This window comes from Pogonomyrmex barbatus, unplaced genomic scaffold (genome assembly GCF_055798465.1).
Source record: "Pogonomyrmex barbatus isolate J1 unplaced genomic scaffold, ASM5579846v1 scaffold15, whole genome shotgun sequence".
Classification (NCBI taxonomy): domain Eukaryota; kingdom Metazoa; phylum Arthropoda; class Insecta; order Hymenoptera; family Formicidae; genus Pogonomyrmex; species Pogonomyrmex barbatus.
The window spans coordinates 3,617,192-3,634,983 of NW_028297111.1; the positions used below are offsets into that span (position 1 = coordinate 3,617,192).

The 17,792-nt window shown below is 30.1% G+C and overlaps 2 protein-coding genes across 17 annotated transcripts in view; one reads left to right on the plus strand and one right to left on the minus strand.

Annotated features, from left to right (window-relative positions):
* LOC105429948 (uncharacterized) overlaps positions 1-17,792 on the plus strand; it is a 191,295-nt gene that overhangs the window by 74,475 nt on the left and 99,028 nt on the right. For 5 of the 14 annotated variants that reach the window (XM_089073466.1, XM_089073471.1, XM_089073467.1 and 2 more), the window contains exons 14-17: positions 100-201; positions 1,223-1,321; positions 12,879-12,983; positions 13,378-13,637. In XM_089073466.1, the coding sequence (XP_088929592.1) occupies positions 100-201; positions 1,223-1,321; positions 12,879-12,983; positions 13,378-13,637 (566 nt within the window). Of the gene's footprint in view, positions 1-99; positions 202-365; positions 472-599; positions 701-1,222; positions 1,322-1,386; positions 1,413-12,878; positions 12,984-13,377; positions 13,638-13,714; positions 14,153-14,346; positions 15,662-17,792 lie in introns of those variants that run through there. The other 9 variants (XM_089073469.1, XM_089073470.1, XR_016138500.1 and 6 more) reach the window with 9 other exon arrangements.
* The window catches only part of LOC148937254 (uncharacterized), a 204,789-nt gene that overhangs the window by 67,549 nt on the left and 119,448 nt on the right, over positions 1-17,792 (minus strand). The gene's annotated exons all lie outside the window — the stretch shown is intronic.

Sequence of the window (17,792 nt, forward strand, 5' to 3'; positions counted from 1 at the left end):
TTAGTTCTTTGTTTTTGATACTTCTTTGATATATCATTAACATGCAAAGAAATAAATTAATAAATAGACAATATTCATTTCTGATTGCCTCGCCTGTAGGCCCTGCTGATTACAAACCAGAAAATGCTTTAAATCTGAAGCATAAACCTTATTACAGTTTTGGTGATAGAAAATTTTTGGATAAACCTACAGATACACCAGGTAATGGTGTAAATTAATTTTGTGTAGACTAACATTGTAGCTTTATTATTTTCCACTTAGGCTTATGTGCATAGATAATATATAAAAAGAAAATAATAAATAAAAAATGATGATATTAAAATAATAGAAAATAAACGTTATTACTATCTAATTGCTTCTGGTAGGCCCAGCTGATTACACACCAAAGAAAGCTTTGAGTCTGGAACATAAACCATATTTCAGTTTCAATACTAGAAAATCTCTTCATTTTACGATACATCAGTTAATGGTGTAAGTTAACAAAAAAAACTAATAAATCTAGTATAATCTAGTATAATCTAATAAACCTAATATAATCTAGTATAAACAAAAATACATTATTTGGAATGAAAAATATTAATCTTTTATTGCTTTGATAGGCCCTGATAGATATAATCCAGAAAAAATTCACATTTGGAACATAAATCTTATTTTAGTTTTGATAATAGAAAATCCTTATATAAATCTAGCGTCAGTCTAGGTAATTCATGTAAATTAACAACATATTATATTTTTATTAGATTGATTTATTGTGTCATCTTGTATATGAATTCTATGCAATTTTAAAATAAACATTATAAATGTATTAAAATATTTCTTCAATTTTGTTTCACTAATCGTCTGCTAAAAAATAATTGTATTATAATAGAGATGTATACTATAAAATTACTAATGTTTATAGAACAGAAAGAGAAATAAAATAAAAGAGTAGAACAATAAAAAAATAGCTATGCATTTTTGAAATTTGTATCGATGTATCACTGTGATACAATTACTTAACATTTTAAATTGGACTTTATACAAGGTTGTTGTAATAAACATATACAATAAATGATAAGTGTGAACATTATATTTTAACGTCATATTTTGAAATGTGTTGTAATACTAGTACAATGCTTTTATAATGCTAGTACAATGCTACGTGTGCGCATGAGATAAATGTAATAATTATAACTAATATTTTTCAAAAATATATAGAAACATGTTACAATTCATTTTGCAGCTCCAGATACATACAGTCCTGAGAAAACAAATATGTTTAAATCACCACAATATAGCTTCGGCATTAAAACTGATATTAATGAGAAGAACATCATACCAGGTAAGTTACATTATCATAATTGTTATTATAAATTATCTTAACAGCTGTTTATATCCTGCTTACAGGGAGAAATTAAATACTATGTTAAAAAAAATGTTTACTATATTTTTCTTGAAATCAGAAACAAACATTTCAGACAAAAGTTGTGGAGTTTCGAGGAAGTAACATATGACTATGATAATAATTCATTCGCCGATAATTACTGTCAACATTTCTTATGATCACTATTTTTTTTAATAGAATTGTACGTTTTCTTATGCAATATAAATCCTCCACTTATTAGATAAAAAAGTATTAAGATACAAATGTCAAAAAGTAAATAGTTTATCAAATTTTACACTTTACTCTGATATATTCTGACATAAAATACGAGGATGGTTTGAAAAGTCCGTGCAAGGTCAGAGAGATGGCATCACTATTTCTCAAATAAGAAAGGAGGATGTGTATCACGGCGGGGCCCGACCACGAATCAGTCGTGAAAACTCGTAATTATTTTTACGAAAAAATACTACCTCAGCCAGGAATCGAACCTGGATTTTCTGCTTACCGGGCAGGCTTATCCTTTTGATTACCGAGGCATGTGATGATATTTATCGCAAATAACGTGTTTAGAATAACACGTCACAATACAATGATATACATACATACATATATACATGATATACATATATACATATATCACAATATATACATATACATATATACATATATACATATATATATATACATATATACACATATATATATATATATATATATATATATACATATATATTCTCTCGAATCCCCACGACCAGTACTCCAGAGCGATGTTGATCTCTCACTCAATGGATGCAGGTCGGACTGCAGTGGTAACATTTAACACCACTGGCAAATATACAAATAATCCTCCTGATGCGCGGCAGGAGAGATTGCATCAAGCATGGCTCGAGTCCCCGTAGTTTCAATTAGTAGCATCTCTTGGAAGAATACACATCAAGTTTTAACCAGATCGGTCTATTTTTTTGTATTTAGCGTTCATTTGAATCGAGGAAATCGAGTGATTTCCAAAAAATAGATGAAACAAAATTTTTTGTGTTAAACATTACTTTATGAAAGGTAATCGCCTCAGGAGACTACAGAGAAGTTTGATAAACATTATGATGAATCTGCATCTCCGATTCGTTTATAAATAATTTTAAACGTTTCGGAGTCGCCATATGAGTACAGTGACGCTGAATGTTCTGAATGTCCTGTTGAGGCCATCACTCCAGAAATTATTGATAAAATCCATAATATGATGGACGATGGAAGAATGAAGGTGTGTCAAATTGCTAATACTGTGGACATCTTGAGTGAATGAGTACATAATATTTTGCATCAACATTTGGGCATGAAAAAGTTATTCGCAAGATATCTGCTGCGATTGCTCACAGTTGACCAAAAACGAAATCGTATGAAGTGTTCCAAGAACGATTTGCAATTGTTTTAGCAGAATCCACAGGACTTTAGGCGTGGTTTTGTCATTGTGGCCAAATATGAATACATTACTATATGTCTGAGACAAAAAATGATGTCAAAAAACAATGAGTTGCCAGCGAGTAATCTGCACCAAAACAGACTAAAACCGTTTCTTCGGCCAGAAAGATTATAGCGACTGTCTTTTGGAATTCGCAAGAAATAATCCTCATCGACTATATGGAAAAGGGTAAAACTATTATAAGTGCATATTATTCAGCATTATTGGATTATTGATAAACATTATGATGAATCTGCATCTCCGATTCGTTTATAAATAATTTTAAACGTTTCGGAGTCGCCATATGAGTACAGTGACGCTGAATGTTCTGAATGTCCTGTTGAAGCCATCACTCCAGAATCGTTTGAATCAATCCAGATCGTTTGAAAACCAAGCTGCAAGAAATGTCCACGATTGATCCACAAGAAAGTCTTTTTTCATCATGACAACGCACCAGCTCACTCTTTTGGAGTTGTAGCCGCAAAATTGATGGAGTTACGGTTCCAACTCGTTTCACATCTCCCTCTTCTCCAGATTTGACTCCCTCGGACTATTGCTTATTCCCCAATGCGAAGAAATGGCTAGCGGGAAAAAGATTTTACTCAAACGAGGAGGTGATTGTAGAAATGAATGCCTATTTTGTTGACAATTGAACCAATTCTATTATTCGGAAGGGATCAACAAATTGGAGCAGCGTTAGACAAAGTGTATAAGGAGATTACGTTAAAAAATACAAAAGGTTTATCCCGAAAAATTAAATAGTTTTCATTTCTGCACGACCTTTTCAAACCACCCTCGTATACTCCAATAGTTAAATTTTTGCAGAGACAGAGTTTGAGCATAGTATGCTATCAACTTCTGACGGCAAAAGGCAGCAAATTTCAAACAAAATCTGTAATATCTGATGATGTCGACAAACTATCAGAAATGTTAGAACTGTCGTACATTTATATGGCCTCGGGAAAAGCATCATGAATTTCCGCTACTAATGAGCACATCTTTCCGGAGAATAATGCCTTTATTTTCTTATTAATACAAATCTTTGTTATACATTACTTAATCAGATCTTTCATTGATATAAGATTTTTTCGAAGACAAAAAAAGAGGAATGGAAAAGCTCTCACGAAGAAGTACGAATGCGCCGAACGATCACGAGCGTGTACGAAGACGCGCGAAAACTATAATCTTATAGGAGCTAATGACCTACAAAGCGACAATTCAAACATATAAAATTGAAGCAAACAAAAAAATATACACACACAGACCTTTTTAAAAACGTGGAAACGGTCAAATAACTCGTCAAGGACTCATTTAAAAAGAAAATATTATTAAAAGGGAAGTTGTAGGGTTTCAAAAGGTCTGCTTACCGATTTTATCTGTTTGACTTTGAGTGACGTTGCTAAGGTCATATAGAAGTCAAATATAAAGTATCTTGTAAATTATTCCTTTTTTGGCAATTATATCTTAATATTTTTATGCCTAGAATAATGAAATTATTCAATTGGTGTAAAAAAATACATAGTTGCTGTTTTAAAAAAATGAAAATTTTCAATATATAACTACGTATCCTTTTTGAAGAACAGACACTTTTTCAAATAGACATTTTGGAATCCTACAACTTCCCTTGTAACATCTTTTTTCTAAAATGCATCTCTGACAAGTTATTTGACTGTTTTCCATACTTTTTTCCATACTTTTGAAAGGACCCAGTATATAGCAGTCGACTATTATAACGTTTTACACTGCCCCTCTTAAAGCCTTTAGGTTTTAATAGAATATTTAACGCATACAAAGAATAAAATTAAACTAAACATACAGTGAATGAGTTACGCTTAACATTCGATGTAGATTAGCATTAACATAATATAAACAATAAAGTTTAAGGGGATCCTAAAGCGAAGGACGAACTCCGATGATGAATTCCGCTAATGTCATCTAAATGGAATTAAAGAAATTCGGTAACCACAAATTAAGAAGTCGATATTATCGACAATTTAAAAAGTCTGTATTATTGACATGACTAATTCCGTTTATGTTACATAAATTTTTACACTATCATTTTACGAAATAAATATAAACACATGTATATATTGTATACATGTATGCATTGTCAATGCAGTAGTCATTCTTCACTACGTTCTCTATGCCTAATATCTTTATAGATCAAGATAACTTATAGATCAAGAAAAACACTACATGTATTTTTCTCAAAGAGAACATGTACACCGATAGCCAAACCTGAAAAGACAGATTAGCGCAAAGTCTGTTATAAATTTCTGATGCTAGAAAGGCAACAGATTGTTAACAGATTCTGTAATATCTGACAATGTTAGCAAATTGCTGCCAGAAACCTGACAGAATCTGTTGACATTCTGTGCTAGTAGATTGGCAACAGAAATCGAGCAGATTCTGCTGCAGGCTACTGTCAGATTGGCGGCAGAAAGCGAGCAGGATCTGCGCGACACAATTTGATGGCAGGATTTGCTCCATTTCTGCTGCCAGTCTGCTGAAACAGAATGTCAACAAGTTCTGTCAACAGAATGTAAGCAGAATGAAATCTCAGATGAAGTCAGTCTGTTAATATTTTCTGATTAAATCTATTGCCAGTTTGTCGACATTCTACTAACATTTTGCTGACTGGGTATATATTGCACATACGTAGTGAAGCAACTTTTTGCTATTTTTATAGAAAGACATGGAACTATTTGTACTACTGCTATTGAATAGTTATCTATGATATCTAGTACAAACATATATATAATTTTAGTAGATTTTGCGATAACATTACATATCTTCCAGTATATATATATATATATATATATATATATATATATATATATATTAATATATATATAATATAATATGTAATATATATATATATAATATGTAATATATATAATGTAATATATAAAAAGAAAAAAATAGTGGGGTCAATTCGATGTTGCATTCTTAATGCAAGATACACGATCGAGAGAGAAAGCATAATCGAACGTGATACCGATTTCGGTATCTCTTCGATATCTCACACACTCGACGCTAGTGCGAGTGAGAGACCGCGGTGTCTCTATACGTCGCGTTTTTCTTTCTTCCATCTCGTTCTGATTAATTATTGATTATTTAATGATTATTTATTTATTTAATTGATTGTTTTAATATAATTATTAATTGTTTAATTATCGCGTAATAATTCTTTTATTATATATTTTTAAAAAAGTTATGTATAAAATTATAACTATCATTGCGAGTTTGGATATTGAATGTCTTACAGTTATTTCAAGCAGTCAATATTAAAAGTTATTTAAAAAAATAATGAATTCGCGAAATTGTATTAAAAAATAAGGAAGATTATATTCAATAAAAATAGTTGAGAAGTTAAGAAAAATAGTTGAAAAACAATTGTGATCTCCTAGCAATAAACAAAGAAAAAAGTGACGTGTGGAAGCGACGTTTGATTAAGACATAGATGTAAGATATTCAATGTCCAAACTCGCAATGATAGTTATAATTTCACACATAACTTTTTTTAAAATACATAATAAAAGAATTATTACGCGATAATTAAACAATTAATAATCATATTAAAACAATCAATTAAATAAATAAATAATCATTAAATAATCAATAATTAATCAGAACAAGATGGAAGAAAGAAAAACGCGATGTATAGAGACACCGCGGTCTCTCACTCGCACTAGTGTCGAGTGTGTGAAATGACAGTGAAGGAACAACCGAAATTCGGCATCACGTCCGATTATGCTTTCTCTCTCGATCGCGTTAAGGATGGAACATCGAATTGTCCTCACTATTTTTTTTCCCCGCTCCGTGATCTCCTTCGCGAAGCACGGACGTACGCGCTTCGTGTGTATAGTATGTGTAGCGGCCGCGTGCCGAGCGTAGGACCATTCCTGCCAGTGCGTGTACATACGTGCGCTCATTCGTCACCTTTAATCGGATCCATTGTAAAAACTACTCGTCAAACACATTTTTGCTAAAAGAAAAAGTTATATCTTTTAGCATAAAGAATCACGTAGTGTACTCCAAATGCGAGAATTTTGGGACATCTTGTATATCTCTCCATTTAAAATATACAGCATGGCAGAATAGTACAATTATATATATCGTGCAATATTAAAACTATTTTGGTATTTTAGTAGTTATTAGTTAGTAAAATATATGTTTAATGAAACGTTATTATTAATATGAAGTATCAAATCCTTTAATATATAATTATTAAATTTTATTCTTTTAAACTTTGAAGTTCTATCATTTGGGTTTTATCTTTTAAGAATAGTTGTAATTAATTTACATAACTTGGCGCCAATTATTGATATCAATTATTTTATACAAATTGTATACATGGTATTAATGGTATTAAGTAATATATCACTTGGATACATATTATTTAAATTGAGTCAGGTAATGCCATTTCATATCATCATTTTTTAAAAAAAATTAGTGCTACTGTCATTTCAGTTTTAGAATAAGAAGACTTTAATACAATATAAAGATACGTTGGAACACATGGATTTTATTTTTTAAAAGCAGTTGTATATTGAACTTTCGAAATATTGTAAATAATGTAACTTGATGCCACGTTTTTGATATCAAATCTTTCATACAAATGATATATATTATTAGAGATGAATATTATATATTACTTGAACATCAGTAGATTACGTAATTTTGTAATGTAATATCTAGATTGAAATAAAAAAACTCTTAGGTGATATGTATTTGAGTTTTATTTTTATCTTTTTAAGAAGATATAATTGACGCCAGTAATTGATAATAAAATTAAAAAAAAAAATTAAATAACTGTTATCACTTGGGTTGAAAGAAAATGTTTTTATACTTATCATTTGGGTTTTATTTTTTAAAAAAAGCAGTTATATAATGAATTTTCGAGATAATGTAACCTTAATTTGGCGCCATTTTTTTAATATCAAATTTTTTATACAAATGGTACATATTATTAAAGTTGAGTATTATATATTATTTGAATACATATTTAGACACAAGATTACGTAATTTTATAATATAATACTTCAATTGAAAGAGAACAATTTTTGGATGCAAAGATATGTATTTTGAGTTTTATTTTTATTTTTTAGGAACATATAATTGACGCCAATAATTGATAACAAAATTTTAAAAAATTTTTGTACACTACACGTACACTTGGCAATTTTTTAATTTTTTTTATAAAAAATATATTTTATACATACGCTTATATCAATCGCTAATAGTACAATATTGTCGTAATTTGAATACCAGCCGCTGAAAGTTACCGAGTCTTCCTTGTTCTTGTTGATTTCTTAATCTTGATAGGAAGCAAGGAAAATTGATGAATATTTTGTACTCGTGACGTTGACGATAATAATGCTTTGTGTGAGATCTCTAAAAAATTAAAATGAGTCCTCTTATTTATGTATATATAATAGATCGATGTCAAGTATATACATTGCTTTCGCGCGTGATGTGCGTTTAATTTAGTTTATCCAAGGTGTACGGATTTTGCTTAAAACATTCGGATATGGGACCGAAACGAACGTACGTGTCTCACTGCAATGTCGTTATATTTTTAAAAAATCGTATGCTTGGACTAATAACGGATCCAAAATGGCGCAGCTCCGGCTCGAAGATCCAAAAACTTTAACAGAACTTTGCCGCACACTTACATGGGCTCGGGAGAAACATGCATCATGAATTCCGCTTCTTATTTAAGCCCAATGAACACATTTTTCTGCAGAATAATGCTTTTATTTTCTTAATAATATAAATCTTAATAACATAACTCTTGTTGTACTTAATTCGGTTTCTAATTGAGAAGGACTTTATTTGCCTATATTCTCGATTGACAGCTTCGTTTGCATACAGCACATTGCAAATGATCATATTGCGCACAACGCATTGCATACACGACAATATTACATACATGACCGTATTGTACACAGGATCATATTGTACACATTGAAATGTCTTGCAATAGCCCTAACTTATCAGTCTGATTTATCCATAGAATCAATAATGATGAACTCGCGTACATTGGAAGGAGTATATTAGCGGTAATATAAAATAATAAGAAAAATAATAAATAACACTAATTTTAATAAATATACCGAGGGGAGTCTGCCCCGATGACTTTGACCTTAATATATGTTATCAAGTTTTGACTTTAATATATATTATTATTACTCTAACAGCATATCAAATGTTTTGAGCTGTTGCTCGCTCGTTATTGAAAAGTTATTAATAAAAAAAGTATTAAAAATATAATAACTTATATGAGTGCTAAAGGCATAATTTGCTAATATATATATAAAAAAATTATAAATCCATACTACCGAAAGAATCTAACCTAACCTAACCCATATCACAGTGATAGTTAAATATTATTGTCAAAAATTGTAAATCTGGAACCTTGCTTCGCGTTGGAAAGTGTATGCGTGAAGACAGTATGTTCCGCCTCCCATACGGGGGGAAGGGGGAGACTCCACTATCGAAAGATCTAATCTAACCCAACCCGTATTACAATGATAGTTAAATATTACAATAATGATATGATACACAATGATATTTAATTATCACTATGCGATATTATCGTGTATGCAATGCGTTGTGCGCAATACGGTCGTGTGTGCAATGCGCTATGTACAATATGATCCTGTGTGCAATGTGCTGTGTGCAAACGAAGACAATCAGGAGTGTAAACAAACGGGACCCTCCCTTTGATTGTTACAAGATATTTCAAAGACAAAAGAAAGGTGCTAATGGAAGAGTGTACTACGCATCATTAATTGAAAGCAAGCTGAAAGCAGAAATTGCGAAAAAACGGCCACATTTGAAGAAGGAAAAAGTGCTGTTCCATCAAGATAACCCATCGACACTTCGGTGGTCGCCATGGCAAAAATTCACGATTTGCGGTTCGAACTGGTTGATCATCCACCGTATTCATTAGATCTCTTAGCGACTTTTTCCTGTTTTCTAGGCTCAAAGTTTGACTCGGGGGACAGAAATTTTCGTCGAATGAAGTCATCGCATCCTATTTTGCAGAGCAAGACGCCAACTATTATTTGAATAGGTTAAAGAGATGGGAACATTACTGGGAAAAATGTTTAGATTTAAAAGGAGATTATGTTGAAAAATAAAATTGAATTTGATCGAAAAAATACTTGTTTTTATGGCAAAATTTTTAGACGACGCTCGTATATCACAAGAGCTAGCAACCTACAAACCGAGAGCCCAATCACGAACCAGTCATGAAAATTCATAATTATGATTTTTGCGAAAAATATCACCTCAACCAAAAATCGAATCTAGATTCTCTGTACAAGTATCTTATCCTTCCAACTATTGAGGCATGTGATGATATTTATTGCAATAATGTGTTGTTTACAACAACACGTTAAACAATATAATATCATATATGCACATATGTTACAATATACATATATGTATATATTCTCGAATCCTTACGATCGATACTTCAGAGTGATGGTGGCCTTACTTTCGATGGATGCAATTCAAACGAATACATGTATACGCAGAGCGTGCTCGATTTCCACCAATCCATTGCCATCTAATGTCAACAGAATGTAAGCAGAATGCGACTTCATATGTTGTCAGTCTGCTAACATTTTCTGTTCAAATCTGTTACCAGTCTGTCAATATTCTGTTAATAGTGATTGATAAAATATCTCGTAAATTATTCATTTTTTATAATCATATTTTAATATTCTTATCCAGTAATGAGACAAATTAACTGAAAAAAGTACATAATTTAAAAAGAATCACGCAATTAGCAACATGCAAGTATGTATTTTTTTAAAAAATCAACTATATGTTTTCTGTATTTTCATTATTTCATTATTTTGCATAGAAGTATCAAGATATTTATCAAAAAATAAATACTTTATGAAATATTTTACACTTTGGTTAATGAAAATCAGCGCTGCAAACAATGCGTAAATTGTATATTTAATCTTAACTTTGTTTATTAATAAAAAGTGTTAAACATTTCGATTCAAATTTGGATGTTCAGTAATACAAAAATGTAGTAAGGATATATATTTGAGTCCAATTAATGAACCCAATCATATAAAAAATGATAACATGTCACTTACGTCAGTTAACCAAATGAAATTATTAAATTTTAATGTGAAATAGTATTCAAATTGTTCATATGAAATAAAAAGGAAAGGATAGTTATAAAATGATTGTCACTCATCAAATGGATAAAAACACTCAAGAGAACAGTATAAATCTCGTTACAGCATATCGCAAGCATAAACTTCGAGGTAGTAACTGAGAACAATAATGATTTTTGCAATTGACAAGATCTCAACCAAAATAAGTTTACAACTTATTCGAGAAACTCAATCGAGTAAATATTCGATATCAGATTGTCAATTTAAGTTATTAGTCTGTCTTTTAATGAAAAGCATTTCGGAAATCACTAGCTATTATAGATTACGTTTACTATCCAAAATTTTAACGTTATCTCAAACAAATTCATGATCGCAATTTATCCTGTAATTCAGTAATTACCAAATGTGTTTTAGTATTTCTACGAATGTGATTCTGATGTTCATTTAGTCTCGTTTTTTAATTATCTCATAGTCTGTCCCACATAGTATGCATCACAATCGCTATAGCAGATCTTGTATACGACATTTCTTTTAAAATATGCTAGGTGAGCGTTCTTATGAACTCTGATCCAACCTTTCAATTTATTCATACTAAAAAACGCAAGTTTAGCGTCAAAATCACTAATAATTTTTTTGATAAAAATTTTCGAAATAAAGTATATATTAACGTAAACCATTTTGTTTTTCACGAGAATACTTAAAATTATTGATATGTCTTCTCTTGATATGTTTAAAAAGAAATTTTAATGAATGAATAAAGTTGAAAGGATAATCATTCATTAATAAGGTAATCATTATAAATTTAAGTTTTTCTCATGGTATTTTGGATGATAATAAGAACGCTCTATCAATGAGTCCAGCAATAGTATCGCTTTTTTGGACGAGAGAGTGTTGAGAGTAAACGTTAAAATACCTTCCCGAGAATGTAAGTTTATGAAACCAAATTCTACTATTATTATCTATTATTAACAATTCTCATGGTTAATCAAAAAAATTCAAAAAAACTTACTCCTCCAAATCTCAATTATAAATTGTAGTCTAGGGCGGTAAGATTTAAATCTTCTAATATGACTGATAGAGAATCTCTATCAGTCATATTAGAAGAAATAGCTATTGCAATGTCGTAGACATATCTATGAATAAATGATAAAGGTAAACTCTCAAGAGCCTTTTCTTTCAAATCTCTTAATACTAAATCAACTATAATCGGTGATAATGGAGAGAACCCATGGATGTTCTAAATATTGTTTAATGTTTGTTGTCATATAGTGTAACGTTTGTTTATAAATTTTATTATCAAAAGTGTATCCTTACTACATTTTTGTACTACTGAAGATGACTCAAATTCGAGTCGAAACGTTTGATTTTTTTTATTAATAAACGTAGTTAAGATTAAACATATAATTACGCACTGTTTAAAGCGCTGATTCTCATTAGCCATATTAGTTTATTTCTATTATATCGAGTATCTTTTTTCTACTAATATTTTATATATTGTTATAATAGCCCAAAATAATATATAAAATATTTCTAACTATAAACTATTGACTTTTTTGTATCTTAATATTCTTTTATCCAGAATAATTAGAGGAATTATATTATATATTATATATATATATATATATATATATATATATATATATATATAATTATATGAATTATATAATTATGTAACAAAAAATGTATAATTCTATTTTAAAAAATGACGATTGTAAAGAATTTCGATAGTGATATCATCTGCAAATAAATTAGTCACAATCATATAACCTCCTTGAAATTCTATAACTTTCTGATATGTTTTCCTTTATTTCTAAACATTTCTAAAAATATGATAAGTTTTTATTAAATTCATTCTATATACTTTCGTTAATTATTGAAATTATAATTTATTTTTTAATTAATAATATTTTAGGTCCTAGCGAATATAATCCAGAAAAAGCAATGCTTTTATTAGAGAAAACATTACAATTTACTTTCGGTCTTAAACTACCCGTGACTAGACCAAATGACATTCCTGGTAAATAATAATTCAATCTATTAATTTTAGAGATATAATTTATATAATATTGCATGTTAAAAAGTATACGTTGTACTATTATTTTATGCATTGATATGCATGAAATGCTACAAAATTGCAATAATTACATTTAATTGGCTCCAATATAATTATTTTTTTCATTGTCTCTCTTTAAAAATTTATTAGCATATTTGCATCTTATAAAATTATTTAATAAGGCAAATTTTTATCAGAGAGGCAATTTGAAGATATTTTACAAACTATTACAAATTATGCAAAAAGGAAAAAATACGACGTAAATGGTGAATAAAATTGTTTATAATTCATATAAAAAAAAATAAAAAATAAAAGAATGCATAATAAATTCTGAGAAAATAGATTAATCAAATTTTAGCACCCAACATCTATAACATTCCTTCCGCCCTCGGTGGAACTAAAGACGGTAACAAGAAAGCAGCACCCGCCTATTCGATATCAGGTCGGCAAAAAGTTTTTATGGATGATCGGATTCTCGTACCCGGACCAGGTTCATATGAGATTGTTAAACCAGATGCTGTCAGATCGAAGAGTCCGGCATACAGTATAAGCGCACGTTTTTCGCTGCCTGATGATCGTTTGCAAATCCCAGGACCTGGAGCACACTGCCCAGAAAAGGTATAGTTTATAGATAAAATGTATTGAAATATATAAAATATATAAAATATATAAAGAGAAAAAATATTTCCAAACAGCACTGTGATGTGGCTTGAGGATATTTAAAATATGTTTCATACTTTTATAAAATATCCAATAAAACTGCCAGAAAATCATTGTCTGACGTCTTAATGTCATTCTACAATAAACCATAAGCAATAGATTATAAGTCAGAAAATAAGAATTGATCAATCATAGTCGAGTATTCTTATTATATTCAATCTGTGATTGGTAAATTCTTATTTTCTGACTTATGATCTACCATATTACTAAGAGCTTATTGTAGAAAGCCTATTAAAGATATCTTATGATTCGATAACTTTGAAATGTCTTGTGAACATTTTGTTTGAGATTATTAAATGAATCTTAGATTCGTGGCAGAATAAAAATTAATTATACAAAAATATATTAGCAAGTAAAACAGAAAACAAGAATTGTTGCTAAATAAATAAACAAGGTCACACAATTATAACTTACCTAACATTGTTAATTTATTTATTTCTTATATAAGTAATTTCATATCAAATCGGATAGCACATAAATACATTTTTTTTTATTCTTTTTGACTTTTTTAATTCTTACATGTAATATTAAGACATACATATCACATTTCAATGCTTATTTAAAAATAAGATAATTGAAATTCGTAGATTCTTTATTTGTCTCGCAGATCGCCTGTTACAGTTCGAGCTAAGTGTACATCACGCGTACCTGGCATGGAGTAAACACATGCTCCGCGGAATTCGCGATGTAGCTCACCTCTACGATCCTCGAAATTAGGACGAGAGAACATTGTTCGTCGCGCACGACTCGCGTTCGCTTTTTGCTCCCGATTGACATAGATCGCTAGATAGTTCGATAGCGTTTTCCATTCCGGCGATTGGCATCGCCTTTACTGTCGTCTCGTATTCCGAACGAAATTAGTGATCGTTGCCACATTTGCCGTGAGAAGATTTTCGATTTTCGATTTGCCGTGTTTTTGAAAATCTCCGTTGATTAACGCGAAAAGGTTTCCGCTATGTCACCGCCCTGTATTTCGACAGCTGAAACTACCGAAAAGCCATACCGCTCTCCTCGACTTTTAATTGTGTGCGTAGTGAATAAACCATATTTTTGCAAATACAACGGAATTGTTCGATACCCGACCTTTCTGCCTTGGTACACGGCTCCTTCATATAATGGAACTAATCACTCGCGAATAATGCTATAATGCTTTTTAAAATATGTCATTTTCAAATTTGCGCGAATTACAAAGTCGTGATACTTTTATAAAATGCTTCAATTTCCAAGCAGTTTAAAATACAAAACTCGACAATAAATTATTTTGAAGTGGACTTATCATGCATAAATAAATAAATTTTTAAATAACATGGTTTTATAATTGTGTATTATGTATTTAAATACTTTTTCTAAATTTTTTCATAAGAAGTTAAGAAAAGAATTGGAAGAGAACTCTAGAGAATACGTAAATCTGAAAGACATTTGTTGGATGTCTTAAAAGAAACGTTTTTAAGACTTGTTTAAAAGACGTCATAAAGACATCTTTTAGTCAAGTTTTATAGACATCTCTTTTTAGACATCTAGCGAACGTTTTTTTTCTAAGTATCTTAAAGACATGACAAATAGATATCATTTTAACAATAATGATAATTACAGTCAATATATGTTTCAAACAAAGACAATAGATGGCTTCCATCGGCAGATTGGGTCTTCATGTCGAATAATTTTTAGTTTTCTGAATTGTAAGACAATGCTTACCGCGAACTACTACTAATGTCATTAATTCAACGATCTTGCAACATAGCCTATTCAAAGCTAAATCTAAATTCACCCCTTCCTTATTAAATCGATAATCAAATTTGAAATTGATTAATTCCCGACTATTGAAAATTATTTTATTACGAAAAATATACCCCAGCCAGGAATCGAACCTGAATCGCTCGCTTAACGTGCGAGTGTTTTATCCATTCGATCATTGAGGCATGTAGTAATATTTATCATAATAACCGGATAAATAATTTTGAAACAACGCTAATTACCGCGTGAAGAATAACAATAATGATAATTATTCTTACCTAATTCAGAAAAATAAAACTTATTCGACACGAAGACCCAGTCTGCCGATGGAAGTTATCTATTGTCTATTTGTTTGAAACATATATCGACTATACTTATCATTATTGTTATTCTTCACGCAGTATTTAGCGTTTTTTCAAAATTATTTATCCGGTTATTACGATAAATATTACCACATGCCTCAGTGGTTGAATGGATAAGACACTCGCGCGTTAAGCGAGCGATCCAGATTCGATAAAAATTATTCGATACAAAGATCCAATCTGCCGATGGAAGCCATCTAGATTCATCATTTTATTCTAAAATTGAATGTTAAGCAAAAAGAAATCATATTTCAAGGAAGATCGTATATCATTAGAGATTTCTTTTATATATATATATATATATATATATATATATATATAAATATTTTATATATATATAAATAATTATATATATATATATATATATATATATATATATGTATATATACAGGATGTCCCAGACCTAACGCACCACCTGCTAATGACAGATTCCTGAAGTTTCATTTAGAGACGAAAATTCTAATACTAAAATGTTAAGCATACAATAATTTTCAAATAGGAAATGTTTAAAAATGTCCAATCAAGCTGTCTATTATTCGCGCGTTCAGATCCGTCACATAGTGAAGAATTATAATTGTTAGCGATCATAATTGTAAAATTTTATAAAAAGGGATATGTCAAGAATAATTATTCTTCATATTATTTTTGTGTTTTTACATAAAAATTTTTTTTATTTAAATAAAATGTTATCATTTATTTTATACTGTTACTTTTTAATTCTTTGTGATAAAAACGTAGGTTGAGTAAAGCAATTTTGTGATATAATAATATTTTAAAGCTAAATAATTACTACCACTTGAGTTAGAAAAAGAAGTCTTAAATGGATAGAAAGATATACATATAATTTGGTTTTTATTATTTTTAAATTAAAGATACTACTACTTGAGTTTTATTTTTTTAAAACAGTGATTTATCAAATCTTTTGTACGATTGAAATATATAATTTGACTAAAATGGACTTGTAACTCCATGTGTAGGACTATTGGCTATTGGTAGATAATTTGGCCAATTATTGATATCTTTTATACAAATTTTACACAATCATTTGAGTTGACAATGTGGAAACGAAATTTTCTTTTTTGAAGAATTAAGGCTAGTATCATTTGAGTGAGAATAGGAAAATTGGATTATAACTTGGCGCCATTGATATCAAATCTTTTATACTAATGATATTATTTGAATTGAGTTGGCAATATGGAAACAAATTTTTTTGTTTTTTAATTAAAACTAGTACCATTTGAGTTAGATCATATACACACATAGAGTGTCCCAAAATTCTCGCATTTGGAGTACTACATGATTTTTTGCGCAGTAATCAAAATAATAGAACGCTCAGTTCATACACCATATTATTTATATTTATTTTTATTTCCAGATAATGCTACAAAATCAGACAATTTTTTTATTCGTTACGTAAAGGACGAAAACAATATTTATTTTGTTAACTTTTATCATATTTTAAACAATATAGTACGTGAAGTCGTCAAAGATTAGGTACCGGCCTGAAGAACGTTCCGCTGGCCCTGACTGCTACGTACATACGTGCGCTCATTCGTCACACTGTCTGACTAATCTGAGCCACTGTAAAAATTACTCGTCAAATGCAATTTTGCTAAAGGAAAAAGTTGTTTTTTTTTTAACATAAAGAATCACGTAGTGTACTCCAAATGCGGGAATTTTGGGACACCCTGTATATATGTGTAGGATCGAGCGGAAAAGATCTAAGTAAGTCGGAAGCGATTGATATAAGCAGTATCGAGAATTGAAAGTGGCGAAACAAAGAACATATTTTAGAGAGTGACTGAGGATTAAGCGGAAGAAATCTAAGTAAGTCGGAAGCGATTGATGAAAGCGGTGAAACAGAACATATTTTCGAAAAATTGTATAGTTGTGTGTGTGTGTGTGTGTGTGTGTGTGTGTGTGTGTGTGTGTGTGTGTGTGTGTGTGTGTGTGTGTG